Source organism: Stigmatopora argus, chromosome 6 (genome assembly GCF_051989625.1).
Source record: "Stigmatopora argus isolate UIUO_Sarg chromosome 6, RoL_Sarg_1.0, whole genome shotgun sequence".
NCBI lineage: Eukaryota > Metazoa > Chordata > Actinopteri > Syngnathiformes > Syngnathidae > Stigmatopora > Stigmatopora argus.
This window is the reverse complement of record NC_135392.1, coordinates 9,586,110-9,609,695: the sequence shown is the minus strand read 5'-3', so window position 1 is coordinate 9,609,695 and position 23,586 is coordinate 9,586,110. Positions and strand designations below refer to the sequence as shown.

Genomic DNA, 23,586 nt, shown 5'->3' with positions numbered 1-23,586 from the left:
AAGCGTTGCCCACGAAGTGTTAAACAGCGCCGCGCGTGGTCATACAGATTCACTACACGTCAGTTTCCGGTGTTATGGCGACTACCGGCACCAGCTGGGCTTTATTTGGGCGAGAAATAAGTTTTGCATTCAGGTAAACTTGACCTACCTCCTCAGCATATCATATTATTTCGACCTGTGTGCATGTGACCTTAATCGATCAGCATACCTATGTTTTTCCACACTGGGCGATATCAGCGTACAGGTATATATATAGCTTTGTGTCTGGACGATCTCGCCAATTAGCATACACGTGGAATCCCATTTCAATATTCCGGGTTGGATATTTCAAATCAGCTCGAAATACGATCAAATAATCAAACGGTTATTATCAACGCACTCTGAAGTGAAACGATGTAATTGGAGCAGCCGTATTAGCGAATGTTAGCATAAAGTTTAATATTGGCTCTACATAATCAACATCAATAGTCGATCGTGCATGAAAGTGGACGTTTGTAATTATATCAACCCATTTAAGCAAGTGGTTATATTTTTCATTCATTCATTTTCTGAACCGCTTGTCCTCACAAGGGTCGCAGGGGGTGCTGGAGCCTATCGCAGCTAACTATGGGCACCAGGTGGGGCACACCCTGAATCGGTGGCCAGTCAATCATATCTGAGGGCCAATTTAGAGTGTTCAACCAGCCTACCCTGCATGTTTTGGGGATGTGGGAGGAAACTGGAGTACCTGGAGAAAACCCACACAAGACCTGGGAGAACATGCAAACTCCACATAGTGAGGACCGACCTGGGATCGAACCCTCGACCCCAGAACTGTGAGGCTGACGGGCTAACCACTCATGTCACTTGAGCCACACGATTTATTGGTAATTAAAAAAAATTCTCTTTATAAGAAGAAGAAAATAGACAGATACGTATGTAATTGTAGCCTGACGATCACTAGCAAATATTCATCCCTTAAGAGTATTAATCATGGAATTGCAACACTGCCTGTAGCTGCATGAAGCCTGCAACCTTTATTTGATTTTACATTCTGAGTTGTGATTACCTAAACAAAAGTCGGAAAGAGCCCATGCACCAGTGCTTCCTGTTTCTTTATGTGGGTCTCGGAGCTGTTTGGAATGTTTTTCCCACGCATAGCATGCCCACATATTGTCCGGGTGTGGTGTGAGGGGTTATGCTTCTAACCAAATTTACCACCAGTCATTGTTTTCCCTCTTTTTTGACCTCAGGTTTCATCGGCCCACATGCTTGCAAGCGTGACTTTTGTTATGCTGCTCCGGACAGTATTGGATATATTTGTTTTTGCTGTCACGGTGACCAGTGAGAGCAGCAAACAAAAAATAGCAGCACCAATATTCAACTGCAGCAGCATTTCCCTGCCTCAGGAGCACATCCCATTTTTCCTGTACAACAACAAGAAGGTTGCGAAACAGTGCAGCCTTGACCCGCTCTGTCCTTTTAAAGTAAGATGTGCATTCTCATAATAGCAATAATGTACAGAGCATGTTGTGCTGATTCTACTTTGCTCTATTGATGCTTATTTGGAAATCTCTAAAACACACAATGTCGTTTTAAATATGCTCCTGGAAATGTTGTTTTGTTTGGAAGGTTTAAGATGATATGATCATAATGCTGAGGTATAGCTTCTGGTACTGGTTTTCCAGAAAACATGCCACCCTGCGAGTTTAAAAGAGTACATGTGAAGCCACATTGTGCTATTTGCTCAGTAGTCAGCACACCTGACTGCTACATGGGACATTTCTACCACTAGCAGGCAGACAAGTTATGACTGGATGTTACAATATGTGAACAATGACTCTGAACACTCATGAACATTTACAGTACAATGCTAAAGTATTGTATTTTTTTTCCATCAACAGGACATTGCCTTGCTGAATTTGTCCTCCTGTTGGGGTTATGAGAAGAACTGTGAGCCAGAAAACCGTTTCAACTATCCGATCTGTGACAAAATTGACTCTGCATGGTACTACTCATAATTTAGAATTTCAAAACATGGGCTCTGTTTGGATGCATAACAAAAAAGTGTGAATCCTCTTTGAATGAGTTGACCTCATGGAGACTATCAGTCCTCCTACCCAATCATATTAAAACCATAATAATGTTTTACATGAATAATTGTATTCAATGGTATATTGATATTGGTTGCTGCTATTGTCAAATTTATGGATGAAATGTGTCTGCAATCAATGCATGTCTGCAGCAATCCCAATTTGTCTGTCTGTGCCCAATTAAACTCCCCAAAATGGAGTTAGTTGACGTGTGCCGCAAATTAAACATGCTTTGTAATTGATTACAGACCAACTTTCTGCTACCTAATTGACAATCTGCCGAGTGTATCTTCAAGCACTTGATTATACAGTCCTAATTGTTATTATGAACTGTGTTTTCTTGGATCGCCATTGTGCTCTAACTTTGAGTTTTATAACTTTTTATGTCAGGGTAAATTCGCTGGAAGCGGCGCAGGATCTTTTCTGGAAGCAGGCTGATTTTGGCTACGTCAAGGAACGGCGCTCTGAGCTCCAAACACTTTGCAAGGCCAGCAAGCCCGTAAATCTACTCATTTCCTTACTTTGCCCAGTCCGGGTTAACAGGAAAAAACAGCAAACACTGTACTGTAGATGCATGCACATTTTTTTAAACAACTGCCCATAGAAAGCACTTAGTAGATAGGATTAACAAGAGGTAGTTCAACAGTAAGATGAAAATAAACATATATAATCATATTAATAATCATAGTGATACGAGTCGTAAAACATTGTTGTGACTTTTTCCAGGGTGACTCTTCTTTGAAATGCACTAGCCATGCAAGATTCTGTAAGGCAACTAACCTTTACCTGGACTTGCGGAAACCACGCAGAAGTCATGAGAGGTAACTTGACTACACAAGACCATCTATTTATTGAAAGTTTATTTGATGTTTATGCTGCAGGTACAAAGAGGACTTTATTCAGAACGGTGAGCTTGGTGGTCATTGCAGACTCAACAAGCAAGCACTTGCAGCAGCTGGCGAGCACAAGAGCCCATTGCAGTCATGGTGAGACAGCAAGGCTTAATTTGTGCTGAATACTGCCAGAACTAGATTCAGTACTTTTGGTTTGGCCCTCACTGTGTTCTTATTACTTGTTTGGATCAATCCACCTCCTTATTTAGCAGCTCTTTTGCAATCAACTTGTAGACTTGGCCACATTTGTGTAGTATTATATTCAGCAGCAAAAGCATTCTTTGTATTCTTGTGAGGGATTTACAATATTATGCTCTTAATTCTATCTTGTGTTGTTGTCATTGAGTAAAAAGAAGACTACCATGTGGCACATGTCAGTCTCTAAATGAGGAATCTTGCACACAAGTTCCATGTTGTCAACCAGTATATTACGGAGTACCTACTTTATCTGCCTAGATTGCTGTGATACTATATTGTATTGATGTCTTTTGCAGGTATGCAGAACTTCAAACATACACACAGTTGGATTCTAATCCTTTACACACGGAATCCTGTGATATTATAATAGAAAAACCCACAGTCTTCATGAAATTGGATGCTGGTAAGACAAAAAGCTGTTTGTTGCAATATTGAGAAACTTGATCATCATTTTTTTAAAACATTCATTGAACCTTTCATGCATTATTTATATAATTTTAACCCTTGCCCTTCCCAATGGTAAGGGATAAACTAAAGGGAAAAATATTTCTTATGAACTAGTATGTACATGTTGAAGTTTGCATGTTTTGTTGTTGGTCCAAAACTGCAAAGCCACATTATATAGGCAGTGTGTATATTGTAATAGCTATCATCATTCATTTTTTTTCATTGTTGGTGTTGTTTGTTGTGATCTTTACTAATATCCAGTCATGTGACTAATAATTATTATTTTTATTTTCACCAGGAGTGAACATGTATCATCACTTCTGTGACTTTGTCAACCTTTACATATCCCAGCACATTAATAACTCCTTCAGTTCTGACATCAACATAATTATGTGGGACACGGTGGGTACCTGATTTATTGGAGTTACAATCCTTCATTTTTGTCTTTTCTCTGAATTTAGCTTGGAACATGTTGCCATAAAACACATGAATATGAATAGAAATACTTTTAAATATTAATTAAAAAAATACCAAGTTCCTTTTAAATAGCCCTAGGTACATTTTTAAGTTACCAGAACAAAAGGATAGGCTGTGATTTAAAAAAGGAGAACCTCAAGCACATTATTTTTTTAATGGGGCCTCAACTATTAGCAGAGTTTTATCTTATGTCAGCAACATGTATAACTTTTTATTCTGTGTGTTTTCATAGAGCTTTTATGAATATGGAGATTTGTTCAGTGAAACATGGAAGGCTTTTTCCCAATCTGACATCATTCATCTAAGGAACTATGATTTTAAAAGAGTAAGTAAAACCTTTTATCAATGCTTTTAGATCTTCCATGTGGTGATAAAAGCTGCTCAAATCTAATAATTGGTCCCCTGACATATTCAAACTTAGCATTTGATGGCCCAGACTTTATATTTTCGTTGTACATGTTGCAATGACAATAAAGCAAATCAGACCAAATAAACTACGTACTAATCAGTTTGGTTTCCCATGGGTGCCCATGTATATGTGAAAAATACACATTTATTACATCGTTTTGTATATGTATTTTATCCACAGGTATGTTTCAGTGATGCCTTTTTCTCCCTCCTCCCAAGAATGAGATACGGTCTCTTTTACAATACACCACTTGTGAGTAGATCAAGTATTAAATGAACTATCTTTGCAAGGTTTGACAGTAATGCACTGTGCTGAATCTGTCTTTTCCAAATTCCAAATTGTGAGTCTTTGCTATTGTTATTTATAAGTAATATGCACCGTACTTCTTTACTTCTGAATTACTGTGCTGTCAGTCATTTCATTTATACGTATGCAGTTTTTTTTTTTTTACCGCAGATCTCTAATTGCTACAGTGAGGGGATGTTTCGGGCATTCTCCCAACACGTCCTCCATCGTCTGAACATACTGCAGAATGTTCCTATTGTAAGGACCAAAAGAAATTATCAAACAAAAATATCCTTTTGAACAAATGGGGCTCTCTTCAAACCCTTTGCCTTTCACAGCTTAACCTCATTAAAGTAATGGTAGTCATTATGATGTCTCTTGATAAATTAAATGAAGTATCTAAGGTAAGTTAAGGTTGCGGGTTGATATATAAATCATGTCATGTTAGAGCAGCAAAAATGACTTTCTGCTTTGCTAATGTTCAAGGACTGGCCTCAAATATTAAGGATTTTGGCCACTCACTTAGACACAATAGATTTGGCAGAAAATAAGTCCAATGCAATATTTGTATCTTTTCCAGTCGCATCGGCGATGACCAATGAGTTATATTTATCTATTATATGTTTATATTTTTATGAGTTGCACCTTTTTGTAGCTAATTCAACTCTGAGGCTACTGGCTGGTACATGAAGTAATTAAATGTTTTAAGAGCAAAGTTAAAATAACACAGTTTCAAAGTATACATTTTTTATTTTGGCAATATTTTCATTCAACATTTGTCAGCTTCACATTTCTTTTATTTCTGAAACTTCCCAATATTTTTAGGCGGGGCGTATTCGTGTCACCTTGCTGGCACGCAGCACAGAATACAGAAGAATAATCAACCAAAATGAGGTGAATTGAGCTTCTTCATCCTTTTCTTCCATGGTTCTTTATTTTTGTCAGCTGTTTTCTTTCTCCTGCCTTGCTGTTTAATTAGTTACTTAACTTCCCTCAAGGCATGGGCTGGGTACTGGTTATACAATATACGAGGTTCTTTTTGTGAAGTTAGATTTGTTTTTGATCCTCATAGGGTTCCATCAGCAAAGCTACTGATGAGGATAGCCTAGCACCTAATTCTAACATTTTTCAACAATTAATGTAAAATAAATTGTATGTTTTTCAGCATATTGAATTCACAAATATATTTGGGCTGATACTGAATTCATGTGAGCTTATATTGGCTCACATATATAGTTTATCCATTTAAAATGTTAACAAATAGCCGAGCTTGACTTTCCATTCTAATGTCATTCATCAAGCATTTTTTTCTTGTGGTTTTATTGCAGCTTGTGAATGCACTTAAAACAGTACCGCAGCTGGAGGTCCGTGTGCATGACTACAAATATAAGTGAGTCATTTTTTTTTTGGCGAGGGAGAGGGAAGGGCTAATAGTCAACTGTGAAATGTTGGACTGCTACTAGTAAATTTCTATAATTTAGGTTGACATTAGGTTTACAGTTCATTAAAGTTCATTACAGGTTTACAGTTTATGTCAGAGCATAACTAGGAGTTGTATATTATAATGAAATGTTGATGTAATTTATATACCTATACTTAATTCAATACTGTAAATTTAATGCCAACAATGCTGAATTTATAACAACTAAAGTAATAAAAGAGCTTCATGATTGGTGAGGCACTAATGCAATGACCATAAAACTACAATTTTCACTTATCTTCACAATCGATAGTTTTTTTTCTAACTATTCTCATCGACTGGAAAGAAAAAAACACCAGGGGACAGTGATTCTCTTGCCTACCCTGACCATAAGTCACTGTAGAAGGGTTGTCTGAATTGGGTTCTGAAGTCATGGATTACTCAATGCATCCTTAAATCTTTTAAGGCTGCACCACATCCACTAGAGATTCTCCAACAGCTACACAGGGAGCAGTATTTTATGCTCTGCTGTCAATAATTTTATATCTAGGGAAGAATGGGTGTGTCAAACCCCCAAAGGATACAATAAAATATATAATACTCAAAGAAAATGGTTACTTATTGTTCAAATTAGGCCTAATTATATTCTCAATATGTTGTAAACCTTTATCCACTGTTGATGAACTCCCCATCTATGCTCTCTAAAACACTAAATGTTAAAAATACCCAAGTGTAGCAGTGATTGGTCAGTAGTGATAACTGGAGTGTGGTGTTCTGTTGGTCATTTAGAGATGTTCCATTCCTTGAGCAATTAAAGATCACACACAACTCTGACATCTTCATCGGAATTCACGGAGCAGGACTTACGCATCTACTCTTTCTACCAGACTGGGCTGTGGTCTTTGAGCTGTAAGTAACTAATTCTCTGTCTGTGAGTCTGACGGATAAATAAAGAAAAAGCAGAGAACTGGATATGCGATGGTTTGGCCCCAAGCTATTCTCAAAGCTTTGTCTCAGCTACTAGGCTGTGAAATAATGAGCAATTAAACAACAGGCATCATGGTCGAGGGGAATACATTTGTTAGCGTATGTGTTCATGACTCTTTATGTATGTTAGTGTGTGATTCAAATGATTGTGCAGACTGAGTACAGCAAGAGATGAAAGTTGTCCATCTATCCCTCTCAGGTATAATTGTCAGGATGATGGTTGCTATCGAGATTTGGCACGGCTGCGAGGCATTCGTTATGTGACTTGCCACAAAAAGGACACAGTATTCCCTCAGGACAAGGTAAGGGAAAATTCTCAGACACACAGTCCAACACAGTATTATTCCCCAACCCTTTTTGAGTTTAGGCACACTTTTTGCATAGGAAAAATATCAAGGCTCACCACTATCTGAAATGTATTTAGGGTGCGTTGGAAGTCTAACAACTAAGAGTTGAGTTGAGTTTTTTTCCTGCTACACTAGTGTTATATACTTGCTTTTCCTTAAATTTTGTGAACTTTGGGTGGTGCGCTTTATAATTGAGTGCGTGCAATAGTCCGGAAACTAATTTAGATGTGTTTTAATAATTCACAACTGTTTGAGAAAACTGCTGGAGTGACCAAAAGCCTTTAGCTCTCAGTGTGGACTCCTGCTGGCTAAAATGGTGTTATATTCCACATTCTCAATTCTGAATTACGTCTTTTCATATTTGTCTGTCTTTGTATGTGTATTTAGAAACAAATTACTGAATTTGCTAGAGAAGTTAAGTATGAAAATGTGTGCAAGTAAGTTGTAGGAAGGCACTGTTATTAATAGTATTTTTAAAAGACTGACACCACCAGTTGACCTTCTCTTCATATGACAATGTCTTCCATAGGGTCACCATCCCACACTTGGAAATCATCCTAAATTTACAAACTACTCCTTTGATGTGGAGGAATTCATACGGATTGTGATGGAGGCAGCAGTTTACATCAGACAGCATCCCAAATGGCAAGGTCATATCAAGCATGATGAACTATAAAGTCATTAGGTGGGTTAAACAAAGCCAATCTTCATGGGGCATGGTTATACTGGTAAATATTTTTCCCAAAAATGTCTATGTATCTCTGTAGTCTATCGAATCCTGTTGTTAATAAGCACTGATGAGGTAAATCTGTACACCAGAGTCTCCGAAGAGTAATGAGCAGTTGACACGTGCAAAAGTACAAAAAGTACTTCTTCATTATCTCCGCCACAACAGCTTCATTCCACACAGATAAAATCTGCTAATGAGCAGCTGTTCAGGTGTCCCGTAACATGTGGCTTGTTGTTACTTTTGATGAGTGTCACCTTGATTTGAGCATCCTCCGAGCTGTTGACATTTACACCTGAGATATACAATACAACCACAACGTTATAGAGTAGGATTTTGTCACATTTTGACACAAAAGGATCGGTACCGTGAGGGGAATAGGGGCCGGGCCCTGCCATGAAGAGCAAAAATAAGCAATTGTTTTACAGCAAAACTGTTTATAATTCGCAAGATGACGGCAATGACTAGAGTCAATGAAGCGCTCGAGCATTACTTTTATTTTGGTGTAAATTTAAAACGACAGATCGGTAAGTTTTTCCGCACAACATGAAGAACTGGAAATACAATTGGGCACGCCAGTTACACTTTAGTCAGTTAAATATTGAATTGTAGTGAAGAGATATTTAATCTTTTTGTGTGCCTATTTATTTACTGTTTTAGTATTTTTTTTCCTCTTTTGCTATAGTTATCTACAGGGATTGAGTGTCATGTTTACACTACATCCTCCTTAGCTATTTAAACTAACTCGGTGTGATTAGTGTGATACCCAGTTAAAGCAAAACAAATATTATTCCCAATTTTATAAAAATTAAATATTTCTAACGATGGCTAATGCAGACAGCTGGGTTCCTCAACACTTTTAGTTTTGCCTATTGCATATAGAATTAGCACAGTCTTTGACTCGCATCATTGTACCAACACTGTTTTAGTTTAGACTATTGCATATAGAATTAGCACAGTCTTTTACTGGAATTATTGTACCTTATATTAGTGTCTTACTTGACCTTCTCAAAAAAAGAATCTAACAAACACAAAATAAAACAATGGTATTTGAGTAGCAAAGTTTTTAACGTGAAAAATACAGAATTTTTTAATAAAAGCAAATTCAAAGAACTCTAATATTCTCCTGTCAGTGTTAACTAAACTTGGCTTCAAAGTTTTTTTTCCCCCCTTCATCATTAAATTGATCATCTTTTTGAAGTCTGACCTTGGAGGAGAAACAAGCTGAACTTTTTTTCCTGACAGTTTTTGCTGATGTCAGCCATCCCTTTGCCGCTTTCATTAGTTTGGAGAGTTCTGGTTTAAGGAAGAAAGGGACTTTGTGCAAAAGGGCACTAGTTCATTTTTTTTTTACTGTCACCATAATAAATCTGCATGACCTCAAAAGCACTGCTCAGTTATTATTGATGCTCACTAGCCACATGAGGGCAGTGCAATCCCACAAATGAGGCAAACTCCTTACCCTGCTGGTTTATCATCCACCCCAGTATAGTGTGTCTGGTAAAGTTTGAGTTCACATACATTTCCACTGGGTCACGAGACAATAATGTTTGTCAAATGCTATCATCTCGACTTTGCCACAATTTAAGTGAATAGTCGGGCAACAGCCAGCTCTTGCAGGATGTTGTGGCTGAACTTTTTACTATTGACAACCATTCCATAGATGAACACTATTTATGGCCCAGCTCGGGTTACTGCCTGTGACCTCTTAAAGAATGAAGCATCACTATTTGGGATCAGAATCAAAAACAAAGTAACAAATATGCCTGCCCTCATTAACCTCTAAGACTCCACAAAATCTTTTTTTGTTTTGTTTTGGAAAGCCAATATATGTAACCTGATATATACAGTTTATACTCACACAAAATAAGTAGCTTTGTCTCCGTAGAATGTTTAGGCATTTCTAGTTTTGAATTAATGAAATCGTTTTTGGATCATATTAGATCAAAGTCTGATGACACATTGTCAATTTTCATGCAGAAAGCACTTCATATGATAATAATGTCTTTCTCTCAAGGTTTTTTCCCATCTCGGATTTGTTGTTGGTAGCGGCGGGATTTCTCATTTATCCATCATTGCCTGCCGAAACAGTTTAATGATCATGTTTGAAATACCTTGAAAACTCAATGAATTGGAATGAATTACAAACCGATGAGGTTGAGCTTGTATTGATTGCCTTTCCAGACCCCTAGACACACACAAAAAAAGATGTATATAAATTTGAAGGTGATTAACGAAGGACTATCGATTGAGGTGCGGTTGTATTCCTCCAGTCAACAGCAGTTAACCAGCAACTCTCCCTCAGGGTGAAAATTGTTCGATTTTGGCAGTGTAGAGATAGAGGCTATTTCTCTGATTCATGACACAATGGGGACCCTCAACATCTGCTCTTTCCTGACCAAACTTGTACAAGTACAAGGAATACCCACCATGTAGAGATAAACCGGTGGTTGAACAGCTTGTAATGGGATTCAAAACAAGTAAATTTAATTTTGCACAATCATGTTTTGTAGTTGAGTAAAGTGGCTAGATAAAATGTGGTTTGCTCTATCTCGGCATTCTTAGGGAAACAAGGTAAGTGCTAGCGATTTAAGTTTCCATTATTGTCCCATTTCCTTTGTACAGTGTTGAAAACACAATTTAATGTAGTTTCTCAAAGCTGTGTAGCATGCTGTTTTTCCCCCAAAAGTTTTACAAGGTTGAAATCTGTAAGTCTCCTCTCTTGAAGTGACTGTTTCTTTGACATGTAGACTCAGAGGAGAGCGGCACAGTGACAGGACAATCTGGTGCTATCCTTGGTCCTGAAACACAATTTATTGCAGTCGTATGGAAACATGTCATTTTCCACGCTGCTTGTCCTCATGGGAATTGCGGGGATGCTGGAGCCTATTCCATCTAACTACGGGCAGTTTGGCAAGGTAAACCCTGAATTGGTTGCCGGAAAACAACCATTTACACATGCACTTATCCACAGACAATTCAGAGTGTTGGAATCTATGTGAATTCCATAATGTTAAAATTAAGTGTATTTAAATATTCAAATCTTTTGTATGTACACTGATCTAGGACCAAGCAGTTCTGTCAATATATATGAATGTATGAGATTGGATACTTGTCACCTTTGGTCATTAGCTCATATCGACCTCCACTAAGTCCTAAAGGCCCATATGGTATACAACACCATGCAATCAATCGGAATCATCACGTATAGAATATCGCTGGGACGGGATAATTGTTCAGCAAGTCTCTTGGTGCTGAAACAAAGAGATAAGTGTCATTAAATTCTGTTCAAAGGTGTGGAAGACCGGTTTATATTTACCTCATTCACAGCCTAGTAATGATATCCACCACTTGTGCATGAAACACAATCCAAGGGTGGACGGAAGTGAGGTGAAAAATAATGTGATGACTAATTTAGCCACACAACTGCATTCCATTATGACAACTACCACTCTTGTGTGGAAGTGGACGTTTAAAAAAAACTAAGCTTTCTACCACAGGCTCCCTCTAGTGTGCCATGGAATAATCACTGCCTAAGCACAGCTCAGTTGTATTTAAAGTTCATCACAGTCCATCCATTTTCTTTATCGCTTATCCTCACTAGGGTCGTGGAAAAGTTGGAACAAACCCCAGCTGACTCAACCCTTTTGATAAGAGGCATCACTCTATTCCTTTCTCGACATTTATAGTGGCCTGCCAATTTTGTCGCACCCTCCTCGAACCCAATAGGCTACTTAATGCTTCTTGCAAACTCCGTGACATCCGCGGGGCATGAGGGGGGCGGTGCAGTGAGAGAGGGGGTACTCGCTGGTGAGCTGGGTGGGCACTGTTGCACGTGTTCCGAATGGAAATGACGGAAGACGCATCTCCATTCTCATGACCAATCGATCCCTACAAACCCGGGCGGAGCGAAGGGAGCACCACTATCGCCACTACTCTATTGTGACGCGATCACTCTTCTCGGCGACTCCAGAAGGCTGTCACAAAGCCACTCAAACTTCCGCGTAGAGTTTGTCTTCCAACTAAACAAGCCGGCTTTTTTTAACCGGAACACCTTATCCTCGATGTGATGCTGACATGGGACTTGGCGAGTCGAGAAGCGACTCCAGCCCGGTACAGTTCTGCGAGGGCGCTTCTTTCTATCTGATCTGGTGGGTTTGGGTTTTCTAAAAAACAAAAAAACAATTTAAAAAGAAAAGAAAAAACGAAGGATTGCGAGGAATATACTTTGGGATTTAAAGTGCCTTCTGGATAATTCATTCCGTCTGCAGTCATGATATCCAGTTTGTGAATTTGGGTAAGTTTTTTTTAATTATTAGAAAAATAACACCAACCTAATTTTAGTAGAAAGGGGGTATTTAGAAGCGCTGATTCCCGCACAATCATTTAAAAAAAGAAAGATTTGAGTCTTGCCTGCCGTGAGATGAATACATACATACATACGTGCATGCTGCATATACTAGGTAACGTAGTACATGCAAATCCGCGTACATCCCATGCGTAAAAGCGCACCGGTAACCGATCGAATTATTATGAGTCTCGGGCAAGATTAATGCGGTGTATCCACGCCAGTCATCTTAAATAAACGATTGGCACTTCCGTGCTCCTGGGCATTTATTGAGTGATCTGTGAGTCAGATGATCCGCAAAGCAGGCTCTATTCGTGGCTTGGCTTGCAAATGGGCTGTTGGGAATGGAGATTAAGACGAGGAGTGACAAGTAGCACCGCCGACTTGGGTCATATTGGCAGCGGAATGAGAAACTGTTAGAATGAAGGCGTGTTATAGAATGGGACGGACAGATTCTATTGGACGGAAATGATCCTACTCACTCACTTCGCAGTTTCTCACTGCACGTTAATGTACTCTGTAATCGTGTTTTAATTGTTAGCCGGCCCACCCCACCGACCTCTTTCCCCCTTGCCTATTCTTTGCCCATATCTCTGCTGCCCTGCTGGCTGCCTCTGCAATTTGTACTGTATTGAGAGTGTAATTTCTCCCCCATTGTCTCCACCACGCAGCAGTCCAGAGCGTGTCTTTATTGGGGAAGGGGGTTAGGTGGATTGGAAGGGGTCTGTGTGTGTGTGGGTCTGTGTGTGTGTGTATGTGTGTGTGTCTGCGTGTGTGTGTGCGCGTGTGTGTATGTATGTGTGTGTGCGTGTATGTGTGTGTGTCTGCGTGTGTGTGTGTGTGTGTGTGTATCTTTCCAAGGACCTAATTCTCATGGACAGGCACATTAACACAAACTCAGATCTCCCAATTCTGAGGAGATTACAATTTCTGACCCAATCACACATGAACTACACACACACACACACACACACAAATGAGTTCTCCACTTTTATTGACACTTCATCCATTTTCTGTTGCAATATCGACTAAAACAATTCCTATTAGTCAAGTAATATGTGAGTTTTTCAATAAATAAAACATTAGAAAGTAGAAAATAAATACAACTTCACTGCCATCTTATTTTGTTCCACTCTCAACGTCTATTGTCTAATTTGCTTGCAATGGGACACCTTAAAATCCTCTTTGCCGTTTCATGTCTCAGCAGCCTTCCTCTTTATTTATCCAAGTGAGTTCATGATGACTGCCTGGGAATGAGTGTTACGTGCCTTTGCATTTTTTTATGAGGAGTCAGGGCAAAGCAGCAGCAGGGAGGGCATGGGAGGTGAGAGAAATGAAACCAAAATAATTTTGCAAGAGCCATTGAAAGACATGCCACCTGTGTGGTTAATTCTGAAAAGGACACTAATGGAAAATTAGCTGATTTTGTAGGAGTGTGAGATTTGGATGATCCTCGCTGGATTTGGTTGACACCAGTGCAACAGATTGTAAATCACCTCCATACTCAGTGATACTGACACGAACACACTGTGATGTTCTCCTACCAGAACAGGCACATTTGTTTTCATGTTAGATGGAGATTGGACACTCATTTCTCCGTAGCGGCGTCATGTAGCGCCCATCTTTCAGGGTGTCATTAGTCATGGAGTTATATTTTTGCAAATTCAACATTATGTCTAAATCTGCAAAGAGGCGGGTTCAACCAGGTGTTGGTAATTTCAGAGACGTGTGGGAGTTCGCACATTTGAAAGAGAATGCTGTTTTGTTAGCGTGAACAGAACTGACTAATTTCACTGCCAATCAAGCAGGCGGTTTCCATAGCTTTTAAATGTGCCAAACTCTCGTATCATATGATGTCACAACAGTGTGGAGGAGTATGGAGTAACAACAATGGTGACCGAAATGTTACCGAAGCACATAAATGAGCTGGCGATAACCACAGGAACTTAAATCTGCTACTGCTTCTGTCTACCTCAAGGAAATATGCCCACTGCTGATCGTTCATCAAGGGGTGAGAGACCTTAGCTCACTGTATTACTGGAGAGCAGAAGTCCCCACACAAGCATTTGATGCTTGGCTGTAATAGATCGATACAAAATCAATGACGGCCTCTCACTCATGTGTAGAGTCTGTTTTCTACCTTAGCCACAAAGACTTTAATTAGACAGAGGTCGTGATTCCTGGAAGTAAAACGACCAAAGTTCAGTCCTTGCAATGAAGACTCTTTGAGGTTAGGGTTCTTATGTTCTTATGTGTTTTCACATCGTAAATATTTCCTTAGGTTGTGACCCTGGGCTCAGACATGCCTGAAGGAAAAGTGTTTCCTCTAAAATGTATGTCATGAAAGAGGTTGATACAGTTGTTGGATTATCTTTATAAGTTGAAATAAGTAGTAGGGAACAGACACCTAAGAACCAAACATGTAGTTAGTTGATCACCATTTCATCTGATTTTATCTCCTCTGTCGAGTGGAAAAATCACTTCTCCCTTTTTGTTATGAAGTTTTTGAATTTCTGATTTTTGAAAATTGTTGCTTGAGCACCGTTTTCACCACCTCGTAACGCCGCAAGTGTGTATACCTGTTGTGATGTTGCAAAGAAAACTCTGCAAACTCCTTCTCACCTGCCTCAAGGTGAATTCCTCCACAGTTCCAACTTACCTTGTCCATGATAATCCTCCCTAAGTGATAGTCATGATTGTAATTGCACAGGCAGCCTCTCTTTCCACTGCACTCTATCACCTTGCACGCATCTGCTGCTTCCTCAAGCCTCTGTAGGTATTAAAGTGTGTGAGCCTGGGTGACGCCACGTACCAGTGCGCTCCCCTCTGGCAGCCGCCAGATTTGTCTGTAACTGTGGGTGACGGTGCGACGATTTGGGCTCATGAATGGCTCCCAGCATGCACTGCAGTGTGTTTGTCCACCGTCAAGCCGGGGCGAGAAATGTGCAGCGGTGCTGGAGCCTGGGGCAATCATCACAGCCACCCTCTAACAACGTGGCGCCTTGTGAGCAGAGAGGAAGGTTTAAGTGTGTGAGATGCAGTGCATGAAAGGTGGATGGAAAGTTGGGGGGAGAGGAGGTGAGATGACAACAAAGAAGACTAGGAAAGGACCTCAGGCCCCTCAGGAGAGTTGCATTTGGATGAATGTGTGAGAGAAATCTTTAACAGAGAAGAATATGGGTAGTCAGGACTGAGGGGAAATCTGTCAAGGGAGAGAGTGACTTTGTGTAAATTTGTGTGTCAGTGTGCCTAATGTGCATGTGTGTGCTGGAGGTGATGGCTTTGTAATGAAAACAGCAGGCAGCCAGTGATCGAGGGTCCCTCTAGGTGGCTGACTGATGTCAGTCACCAGTGCTCAGCAGTGTCCCGGGGGAATAGCTGCTTGGCGAAGAGCGCGAGTGTGTGCTGTTATTTCACATTCATTAACATTGCTTATTTAGCACTTTCCCACATATCTTAACTACAATTAAATAGCCAGCGAGTAATGCTTGATCTGCTTTTTTGCAACTCTGCGTTAGTGAGATTGAGTGTGTGTGTGCAGGTGTTACGTGCTTGTGTGGCAGAGTGTGAGAGAGAGAGAGAGCGGTTAAGAGGGGGCTACATGCTCCACTTGTCTCAGGGGAACATTGTGAACAAGTAGTCATGCTCGGTAGACCCACAGACAAATTAATTCACTTATTGACACTACTGACACGTCTCAGTGACTTTGTAAAATGAACAATTGATCAGGCTTCCTCTCGCACTCTGCTACGTGTCAGTTGTGCCTTTGCCTCTCTCTCTTTCTTCCACACTATCATTCTGACCTCTGTCTCTTCGTTGACATTTCACCAAACTGACCACTCACTCCAAGCGAACCCCCAAGTCTTTCCCTTTCATTTACTCTTTTCTCCTTCTTTCTGGAGTTTGCCTTTTCCCTTGGTCTTTCTGGTTTAAAGCCATGAAAAGTACATTAATCAAAACAATTATATGCAAGACCATCATAAGCACTAGGTGGTCTTTATTTCCCGCTAATCTGTCGTATCCAGTTGCCCTCGGCGACCATGTCCAACAGACTCATCATTCTAGCCCCAGTCAGTTGAATACAAACATAAACACTCACGAGAATACTCAGTAAGTACTTGGTCTTTGGAGCTCAGGGTCAAGGTCGAGGCTCCATTTAAAAAAAGAAGAAGCTAAAAACACACCTGCAGGTGTGCCCTCGGGTTCTGTGTATTCATGGTTTACAATGCTGAAAAGAAATGAGAGGGTATAATATGTGTAACATTTTGAAAATGGCATTGAAAAATAACTGCCTCAGTTCCCAAGTTTTTGAATAGTTGCCCATCTCTTTGCCCTTCCCCCTTTCCAATCAATAAGAGATCATCACATAGATCACATGTAAGACATCGAGATGGCCATGATAACGGCGCTTCAGGGATTCTAAAAACAATCAATTCCTAGACATTTTCGGAACTTTTTTTTGTCATTGACTGGTACATTGGTACCTTACAACGACGCCTGGATCAGTGATGGCCTTAATTTGATCGGTGCACTTATACTGTACTCATATTACCAGATATTCGATTTATATTTCAGCTCACATTTTGGAGGCTTGATTCGAATATTTTTATTTTCAAAATGCTTAAGTTCCAAAGCCAAACTGAGCCCCACTGCGTCACTTGAAGCTTTTAATCTAGCCACCATTTCTTTTGTAGAGGAAAGAAAACACTGGGAAATTTCAAAACAGAACACCAGACAAAATAACTAATGTGGTTAACTCTCGTTCTCTCTATTTTAATACTAATGAATTGCACACGTGTGTCTGGATGACATCATTAAAAATAATTGAAAGAAAAATATGTTTTGTAGATTTGGCGACAGAATTTAAATTTCATTTTAAGAATACGAGCACATAGGAGGCAGCGAGAATAAAAGCCTAATAAAGGCAAAGCCGTCAATTTTGCCGAGAACGTTTTTCTCAAATGTTGAAAGACGCCCTGTTTTAAAATGTATATGAGGGCGTCATTTCGTGTCTCCTTTGCTTTCCATATTTCTATCCATCTTGCAGTGTAGAGAGACTGACATTTAAAGGCCTTTTATTGCTTTAGTAGTGTGCAGGATTTATGGCTCAGGCACATGGCTACCGCACTCTGTCTGTCAGAAGAGCTTGTTCTGATATATGTCAACCAATGCTGGCTGTCTGAGCTTTAATCGACTAACATATAAGGAGGAAACCTGGGACCGGGCTGCAGTTACACTCGTGATGTTGCTGAGCCAGTGTTTATTAGCCAGTTAGTGTTAGTGGCTTTGCGTCCATAAAACAAATAGCCTACATCTGTGTCCTCTCTTCTGCTGAGTAGCAAATGCTAATAAATGATCATAATGTAACGAGCATGTGTGGCAGTGTGAATGTAGCAAGCACACATGGGCAAACCTAATCCAAAAAGCATACATTATGAGCCTTGTGTTTAGAGTTTGCATTTATTTTATGTCATACAATATTCACCATATTGGACTTGTCTACGTACCGTATTTTCCGGACTTTAAGTGACACTATTTTCACACTGCCTGCAACTTATACTGAAGTGCGTCTCGTGTGTCTTTTATCCTTTTCGCTCTGACGACGAAAAGCTTGTACTGTTGTGTTTTTTAGGGTATAATTAACCAAAAACTATTAATATGTTAAATTAACCTGTGCATATGGGTCTTTTGTTCCCTATTTTATTATTACTCAAACTTATAATATTACTTATAGTCTGAAAAAATGGTACTGTGTATGTCAATACAGTTATGGATAAGTGTAAAAAAGCTGTGGTTTCTACTAAAGTAGAAAGAATATGGTCCATAATCAGCCATTTTTTATACTGTTTGTGTTCAACATGGTTCAATTTAAGACAATCAATTGGCTGTGTGGATTTACTGTCAGCAAGAATGGTTGTTTGTCTATATGTCTCGTGTGTTTGAGTGACAACCAATCAGCTTGTCCGTGATGATGGATATGACTGATAGACCAATGAGGGACAGCAGTAGTTGCTGACACATCCCATTTTACTGTATGTTTCTTCTTTGCATTTATATGATTGATCTGAACCACGTTGAACTTACCTTCACCTAGTGGTGGAGGGCTGTGGGAGCAAACTTTTACTATCACATTTTTTCATTAAACATTTGCAACGATAAATCAACAATTCACATGTCGTAACTTTTTATCTCTTCCATTGATCTTTTTTTTTAAAATATTTATTTCACAGCTTCTACTTATTAGGTTCAGCAATGAGTTTAAGCTTATCCCAGTTTATGATAGCAAGAAGAAAACTACTCCATACTGGAGTGTGTTGGTTAATTTATCCAACATGCATAAAGTGTGATGCTGTTTTATTTTTGATTAAGACCTTTCTAATTGGACAGAAAAGGTCACTGAGACTCAAAGTGCAAGATTAATTTGGATAATTCATGTAAGTGGATTCAGTGTTAACTTTGCAAGTGGGTTCACGGATGGCAAACAGATAATTTTGTTTGGATGCAGGACACATGAATATGCTTGTGGCTAAGGTGCGGATGTCTCATTGCATGCCAATGAGACTGTATCATTTGTGTAAAATCATTGTGCAGAAAAAGACAGAGGCAGTCACCTGGACTGTGACACTGGTCTCGGGTTCATTTTTGCACGAGTTAGACTTATTCTTTGCCAGTGTGTCACTCGTTTTTTTGGTTTTCTTTTGAGTCATTTTTTTATCTGTGTACTGTATTTTCCGCACTATAAGGCACAACTAAAACTTCATTTTTCTCAAAAGCTGGCAGTGGGCCTTTTAATCCGATAAGCCTTATATATCAATCAATATTGGTTAATCATTGTATGAAATTCCATTTAGCGCAGCTCCATCTAATTGATGCATAACACAATCCCCTACTACTACGACTATTACTACTACTACTACTACTACTATTACTATTACTTCTACTGCCACTACTACTACTACTACTATTACTTCCACTGCCACTACTAGTACTACTATTACTTCTACTGCCACTACTACTACTACTATTACCATTACTACTATTACTTCTACTGCCACTACTACTACTATTACTTATACTGCCACTACTACTACTACCACTACTACCATCTACCACCACTGCTTCCTATAAGCAGGTGTATATGAAACAAATTTTATATATTTATTGAAGGTATGCTTTATAATTCTGTTGCGCCTTATAGTGTGGAAAATGCAGCAATTAACAGTAACATTTTTAGCTCCTTAGCATAAAAACCTAAACCAAATTTAAGGCCTACACATACACCATTCCACTGGACTCTTTTTAATGAATTTATCGGAGAACAAACGTGTTAAAAATGCACGGCGTGACCATTCCTTTAAAAAGAGAATAAGAAATGGGCTCCTGTGTTCCCATCCAGCATACCTAATCGCTCGGCCCCACAACACACACGTCATGCATATTCCTACAAAAAGTACACGAATGGAGCCTATAACCACTGATATGCAAATGACATACACATATACCATATACCACATTGAAATGTGTAAATACTGTACATATTTCAAAGAGGGAGAAAGCTTCAGCTTCTGGCAATGAATGTCACATCTCTTTCGTTATGAAGAGCAATAGGCACACTGCAGAAAAAGCCATTTATTTTTGTATTTATCATATGGCAGACTTATCATCATATATATTTTTTACATGCTCCTTCTGCCTCCTTCTAACAATACAATCACACCTAACAATTTCCCCCCACTAAGATTCCCGTAATCGCTGGCACTGTCACTCATCATCAAAATGCTATTGGAACAATGTCACACTTTATATTTTCCAAGTGTTTCAGTGCCACTTTCCTGTTCTTCATAGTTTCCACACAAACAGGTTTTCTTTTAAATTAGTTTTTGATATGTTCAGGTTAATTTGTCACCCAAATCTGTTGATTTTTATTTCTATTTATTTATTTTTATCTCTGCTATCGATATTTTACACTGATTTCGCGTGTGTTTATTACTTGAGGATCATGACAGTCTTGATTTACAAAATTGGCTCTGGCCTTCCAGTGTGAAGTTCAGCTTGTGTGGGGTTTTTATCCTCATCCTACCTGAGTTCTACATTAGTTGAAGACCGTTATTGGCAGAAAGTGAATTTTAATGGTTGTTGATCTCAAGTACACAAGCCCTGCAATTGAATGGGGGCCACTCCAGCTGGAATAAGTACCATCTGAAACATGACCCTGATGAGGGCAAGTGTTATAGAAAAGGGATCATTCATAGTATAAGGAAAATACATCAAATCTAATTCAGATGTATTTATCACATTGACATTGGTCACTTCATGTTTTACTGAAGTGCTTCACTCTTTCCCTTTTGTGATTTTGTTTTTGTCTCTTTACCTATTTCTTTTCCTCTCTGCTGCTCACGTTGTTAGATTTGTCACCAGCAGGGGTCAGTAGCACAACGTGGACTTCTCATGTTTGGTTTGAGGCTGACACATTTTCTGCAAATTCCATAGAATTTGCAGCAGGCTGAGCAGACTTTTAATGAGGCAGGGTGAATAATGAAGGTCTAAAGAGGGGGAGACATTTAGTTATTAATGCAAATCTGTTGTCATTCATTCTGTTTGCTGAGTTAGTCCCTTTGTAAAGAGAGGAAAGGTTGACATTCTTACAAGGGAATGCTAATTTACTCTGAGTGTGCCACTCACTTGTATTTAGGGAGATCGTCTTTTATTTACTACTGTCTCTTTGTTTTAATTTACGCTGCAGGGTACGCGCAAACATATTTGTGGGTAGATGTATGTTTACTGTATGTGTCACATATCCACGTGAAGTGTTGAGATTTTGCTTTAGGAGCTTTAGGTATTCATATTTGTGGGGTTTATTTATGTACACTCCTTTTCATAAATGATTTAGACAAATACATGTCCGCCACATCCATGTTTTTGTTTACAGTATGTACAAAATACTTTGTGTGCGTGTGTAGTAATTTCCAATGTGTGTGAGAGATGGTGTCAACGCATTGTGATGTCTAGAGTGGAGATCATATTGAGCCTGCGGGTAGGTGAACCTATTGTAAACAATGAATCTGACAGAAGCTAGGCCTACACATCTTTTCCCCAGTTTGTGTCTTCGCATAATCATGTGATTCTATGTTAGTGTGTAGACCTTCACTCAAGGCCAGTGGAGGCCACTGACGCTCCCTATGGCTCATTCGCCTTTCTGACCTTGCGTCTTTGTGCTTGCTTATTCCAGGGGCTTCTGTTTGAAGGAAGAAGCAGCAAGAAAAGGCAAGCTGAGGTGCGATTGGATGCAGCCATGGCCTGTCATTTATAGAGTGGAAAAGACCAATAAAAAGGAAAGCAGGTAAATAGAAGTGACCGAAAGAATTTAGATATTGATTGAGATTATTAACATTGATTTAAATAATATACTCTTTAGGCTATGAGATGTACGTCAATACCTAATTCATCTTCAGATCCATCTTATAGTTGTTTATTGGAAAATTAACTATTTGATACAAATAATGTAAATTTAAATGTACGCAACCTGCCTCATAAGGAGGTCATGGGGAATTGCACCATTACTCCACTTAGAGAAGAATCTAAAATATTATTAGCTTATATAATAGCTTTTATAACCTTTTAAACTAAATTAACATAAGATTAACTTACATTCTAGTGTATGGTAGCTACATGAACAGTGCAGGTTGTACACGCGCAACATGAGTGAAGATAAGGGGTTTATTTCGGTTCGATCAATAATGTAATAAAGAATAAACATAGTGAATAACGTATCATGAAAAAAATGATACAAAATGCTGCTAATTGTGAATCTTGTCTTTATCTTGGCACGTCAAAATAAACTGAGAATACTAACTAAATTGGACATGAAGCATAATGGAAAAAAGGGAGCGCTGTTGTAAAAGCTTCTTCGACCTACTCATTTGCCACTTTTGACCTCTGCGGACTCACTGCTCGCATTGTTTCTACTGGTACAAAATGCAATCTTGTCTCTCTACTGCAGTGTTGTGCCCTTTGTCTTCATGTTATACTCATGCCCCTTTCCTCTGTTCTTCCATGCCACCCCTTTACCTCATTCCCCTCAACACTTCTTACAGGATGAAACTGTGGGGAAGGTCATCTCGGCCTTTGCAGGTGGCCTACCTTGTTGCCTTGACGATGCTCTGCATTGACACTGTGTCCACTGGCAACCGCAACCACCGGGGATCGACAGGTACTTGTTGGTTCCCACTTTGAGCCCCTTTCACAAATACCACAAGAGGTTAATTACACTGTCAGTTTAGCGACCTGAAATGTTTCCCAAGGCTGAGCCTTCCGACTCTGATTGGAGAAAAGCTAAGCCAATCTCCCTGTCGCGGTCACTTGACAGAATGTAAGCCAGAGCATTATTTCACAACCATTATTGAGCTAAGCGGCACACTATTTAAAAAAAATCTCATGGCACACCACGAAACAAAAATGCCACAAAAAGTATCAATGGAATACTAAAATAATGTTGACAACAACAAACAAACAAACCATGAAAAAGATTTGAGGGAGGGTGATGAAGAGTTTTTGTCGGTTTTGGCACAATTCAAATTGAGTTATGTATTTCTAAATATATATATATTTTTTTTTTATACAAGTGCAAGAAATAACGACACTACATGAAAAATAACTGGTCACATTCACAACTAGTCTTCAGTTAACTTAACATTGGTGTTTTTGGAAATGTGGGAAGGAATCGCAGTTTTCTGCACAAACTGGTAAGAAATAGCAGAAGCCCTGACCTCAGAACAATGAGAAAGACTTGAAAATAACTGATCTGAAATAGTTCTTCTTTTGGGCAAACACTGTTTCCGTAATGATCGGGCCTGCTGTATAAATACAAAAGGCACTTGCTGTTGGAAGATGTCAACACAAATATATCAGTGTGACTGTGATCTGATCTACTGTAAGTACTTTGAAGCATCCAATACTTCAGTCCACACCTCGGTGAA

The 23,586-nt window shown here is 39.3% G+C and overlaps 2 protein-coding genes across 8 annotated transcripts in view; both read left to right on the top strand.

Moving 5' to 3' along the window:
• Positions 1-32: 32 nt before the first annotated feature.
• eogt (EGF domain-specific O-linked N-acetylglucosamine (GlcNAc) transferase) lies at positions 33-21,942 on the top strand. Of its 3 annotated transcripts, none has more exons than XM_077602207.1 (17): positions 33-133; positions 1,233-1,466; positions 1,884-1,987; positions 2,463-2,571; positions 2,799-2,893; positions 2,954-3,058; positions 3,460-3,566; positions 3,909-4,012; positions 4,320-4,412; positions 4,677-4,748; positions 4,953-5,039; positions 5,607-5,675; positions 6,110-6,171; positions 6,991-7,110; positions 7,388-7,490; positions 8,065-8,220; positions 21,840-21,942. In XM_077602207.1, exons 2-16 carry the CDS (start codon positions 1,248-1,250, stop codon positions 8,209-8,211), a joined length of 1,596 nt encoding a protein of 531 aa, XP_077458333.1. In that variant the 5' UTR covers positions 33-133; positions 1,233-1,247; the 3' UTR covers positions 8,212-8,220; positions 21,840-21,942. The 3 variants fall into 3 exon arrangements, with proteins under 3 accessions (XP_077458333.1, XP_077458332.1, XP_077458334.1); XM_077602206.1 differs by lacking the exon at positions 21,840-21,942 and adding an exon at positions 11,013-11,559; XM_077602208.1 differs by lacking the exon at positions 21,840-21,942 and adding an exon at positions 11,013-11,559 and having other exon boundaries at positions 129-244.
• The window catches only part of tafa4b (TAFA chemokine like family member 4b), a 26,954-nt gene continuing 14,395 nt past the window's right edge, over positions 11,028-23,586 (top strand). For 2 of the 5 annotated variants that reach the window (XR_013300533.1, XM_077602210.1), the window contains exons 1-3: positions 11,038-11,180; positions 21,840-21,950; positions 22,705-22,820. Coding sequence is in view for 1 of the 5 variants with exons in the window: in XM_077602210.1 (XP_077458336.1) it covers positions 11,089-11,180; positions 21,840-21,950; positions 22,705-22,820 (319 nt within the window). In the remaining 4 variants the exon portion in view is untranslated. Of the gene's footprint in view, positions 11,181-11,842; positions 12,560-14,345; positions 14,622-21,839; positions 21,951-22,704; positions 22,821-23,586 lie in introns of those variants that run through there. The other 3 variants (XR_013300536.1, XR_013300534.1, XR_013300535.1) reach the window with 3 other exon arrangements.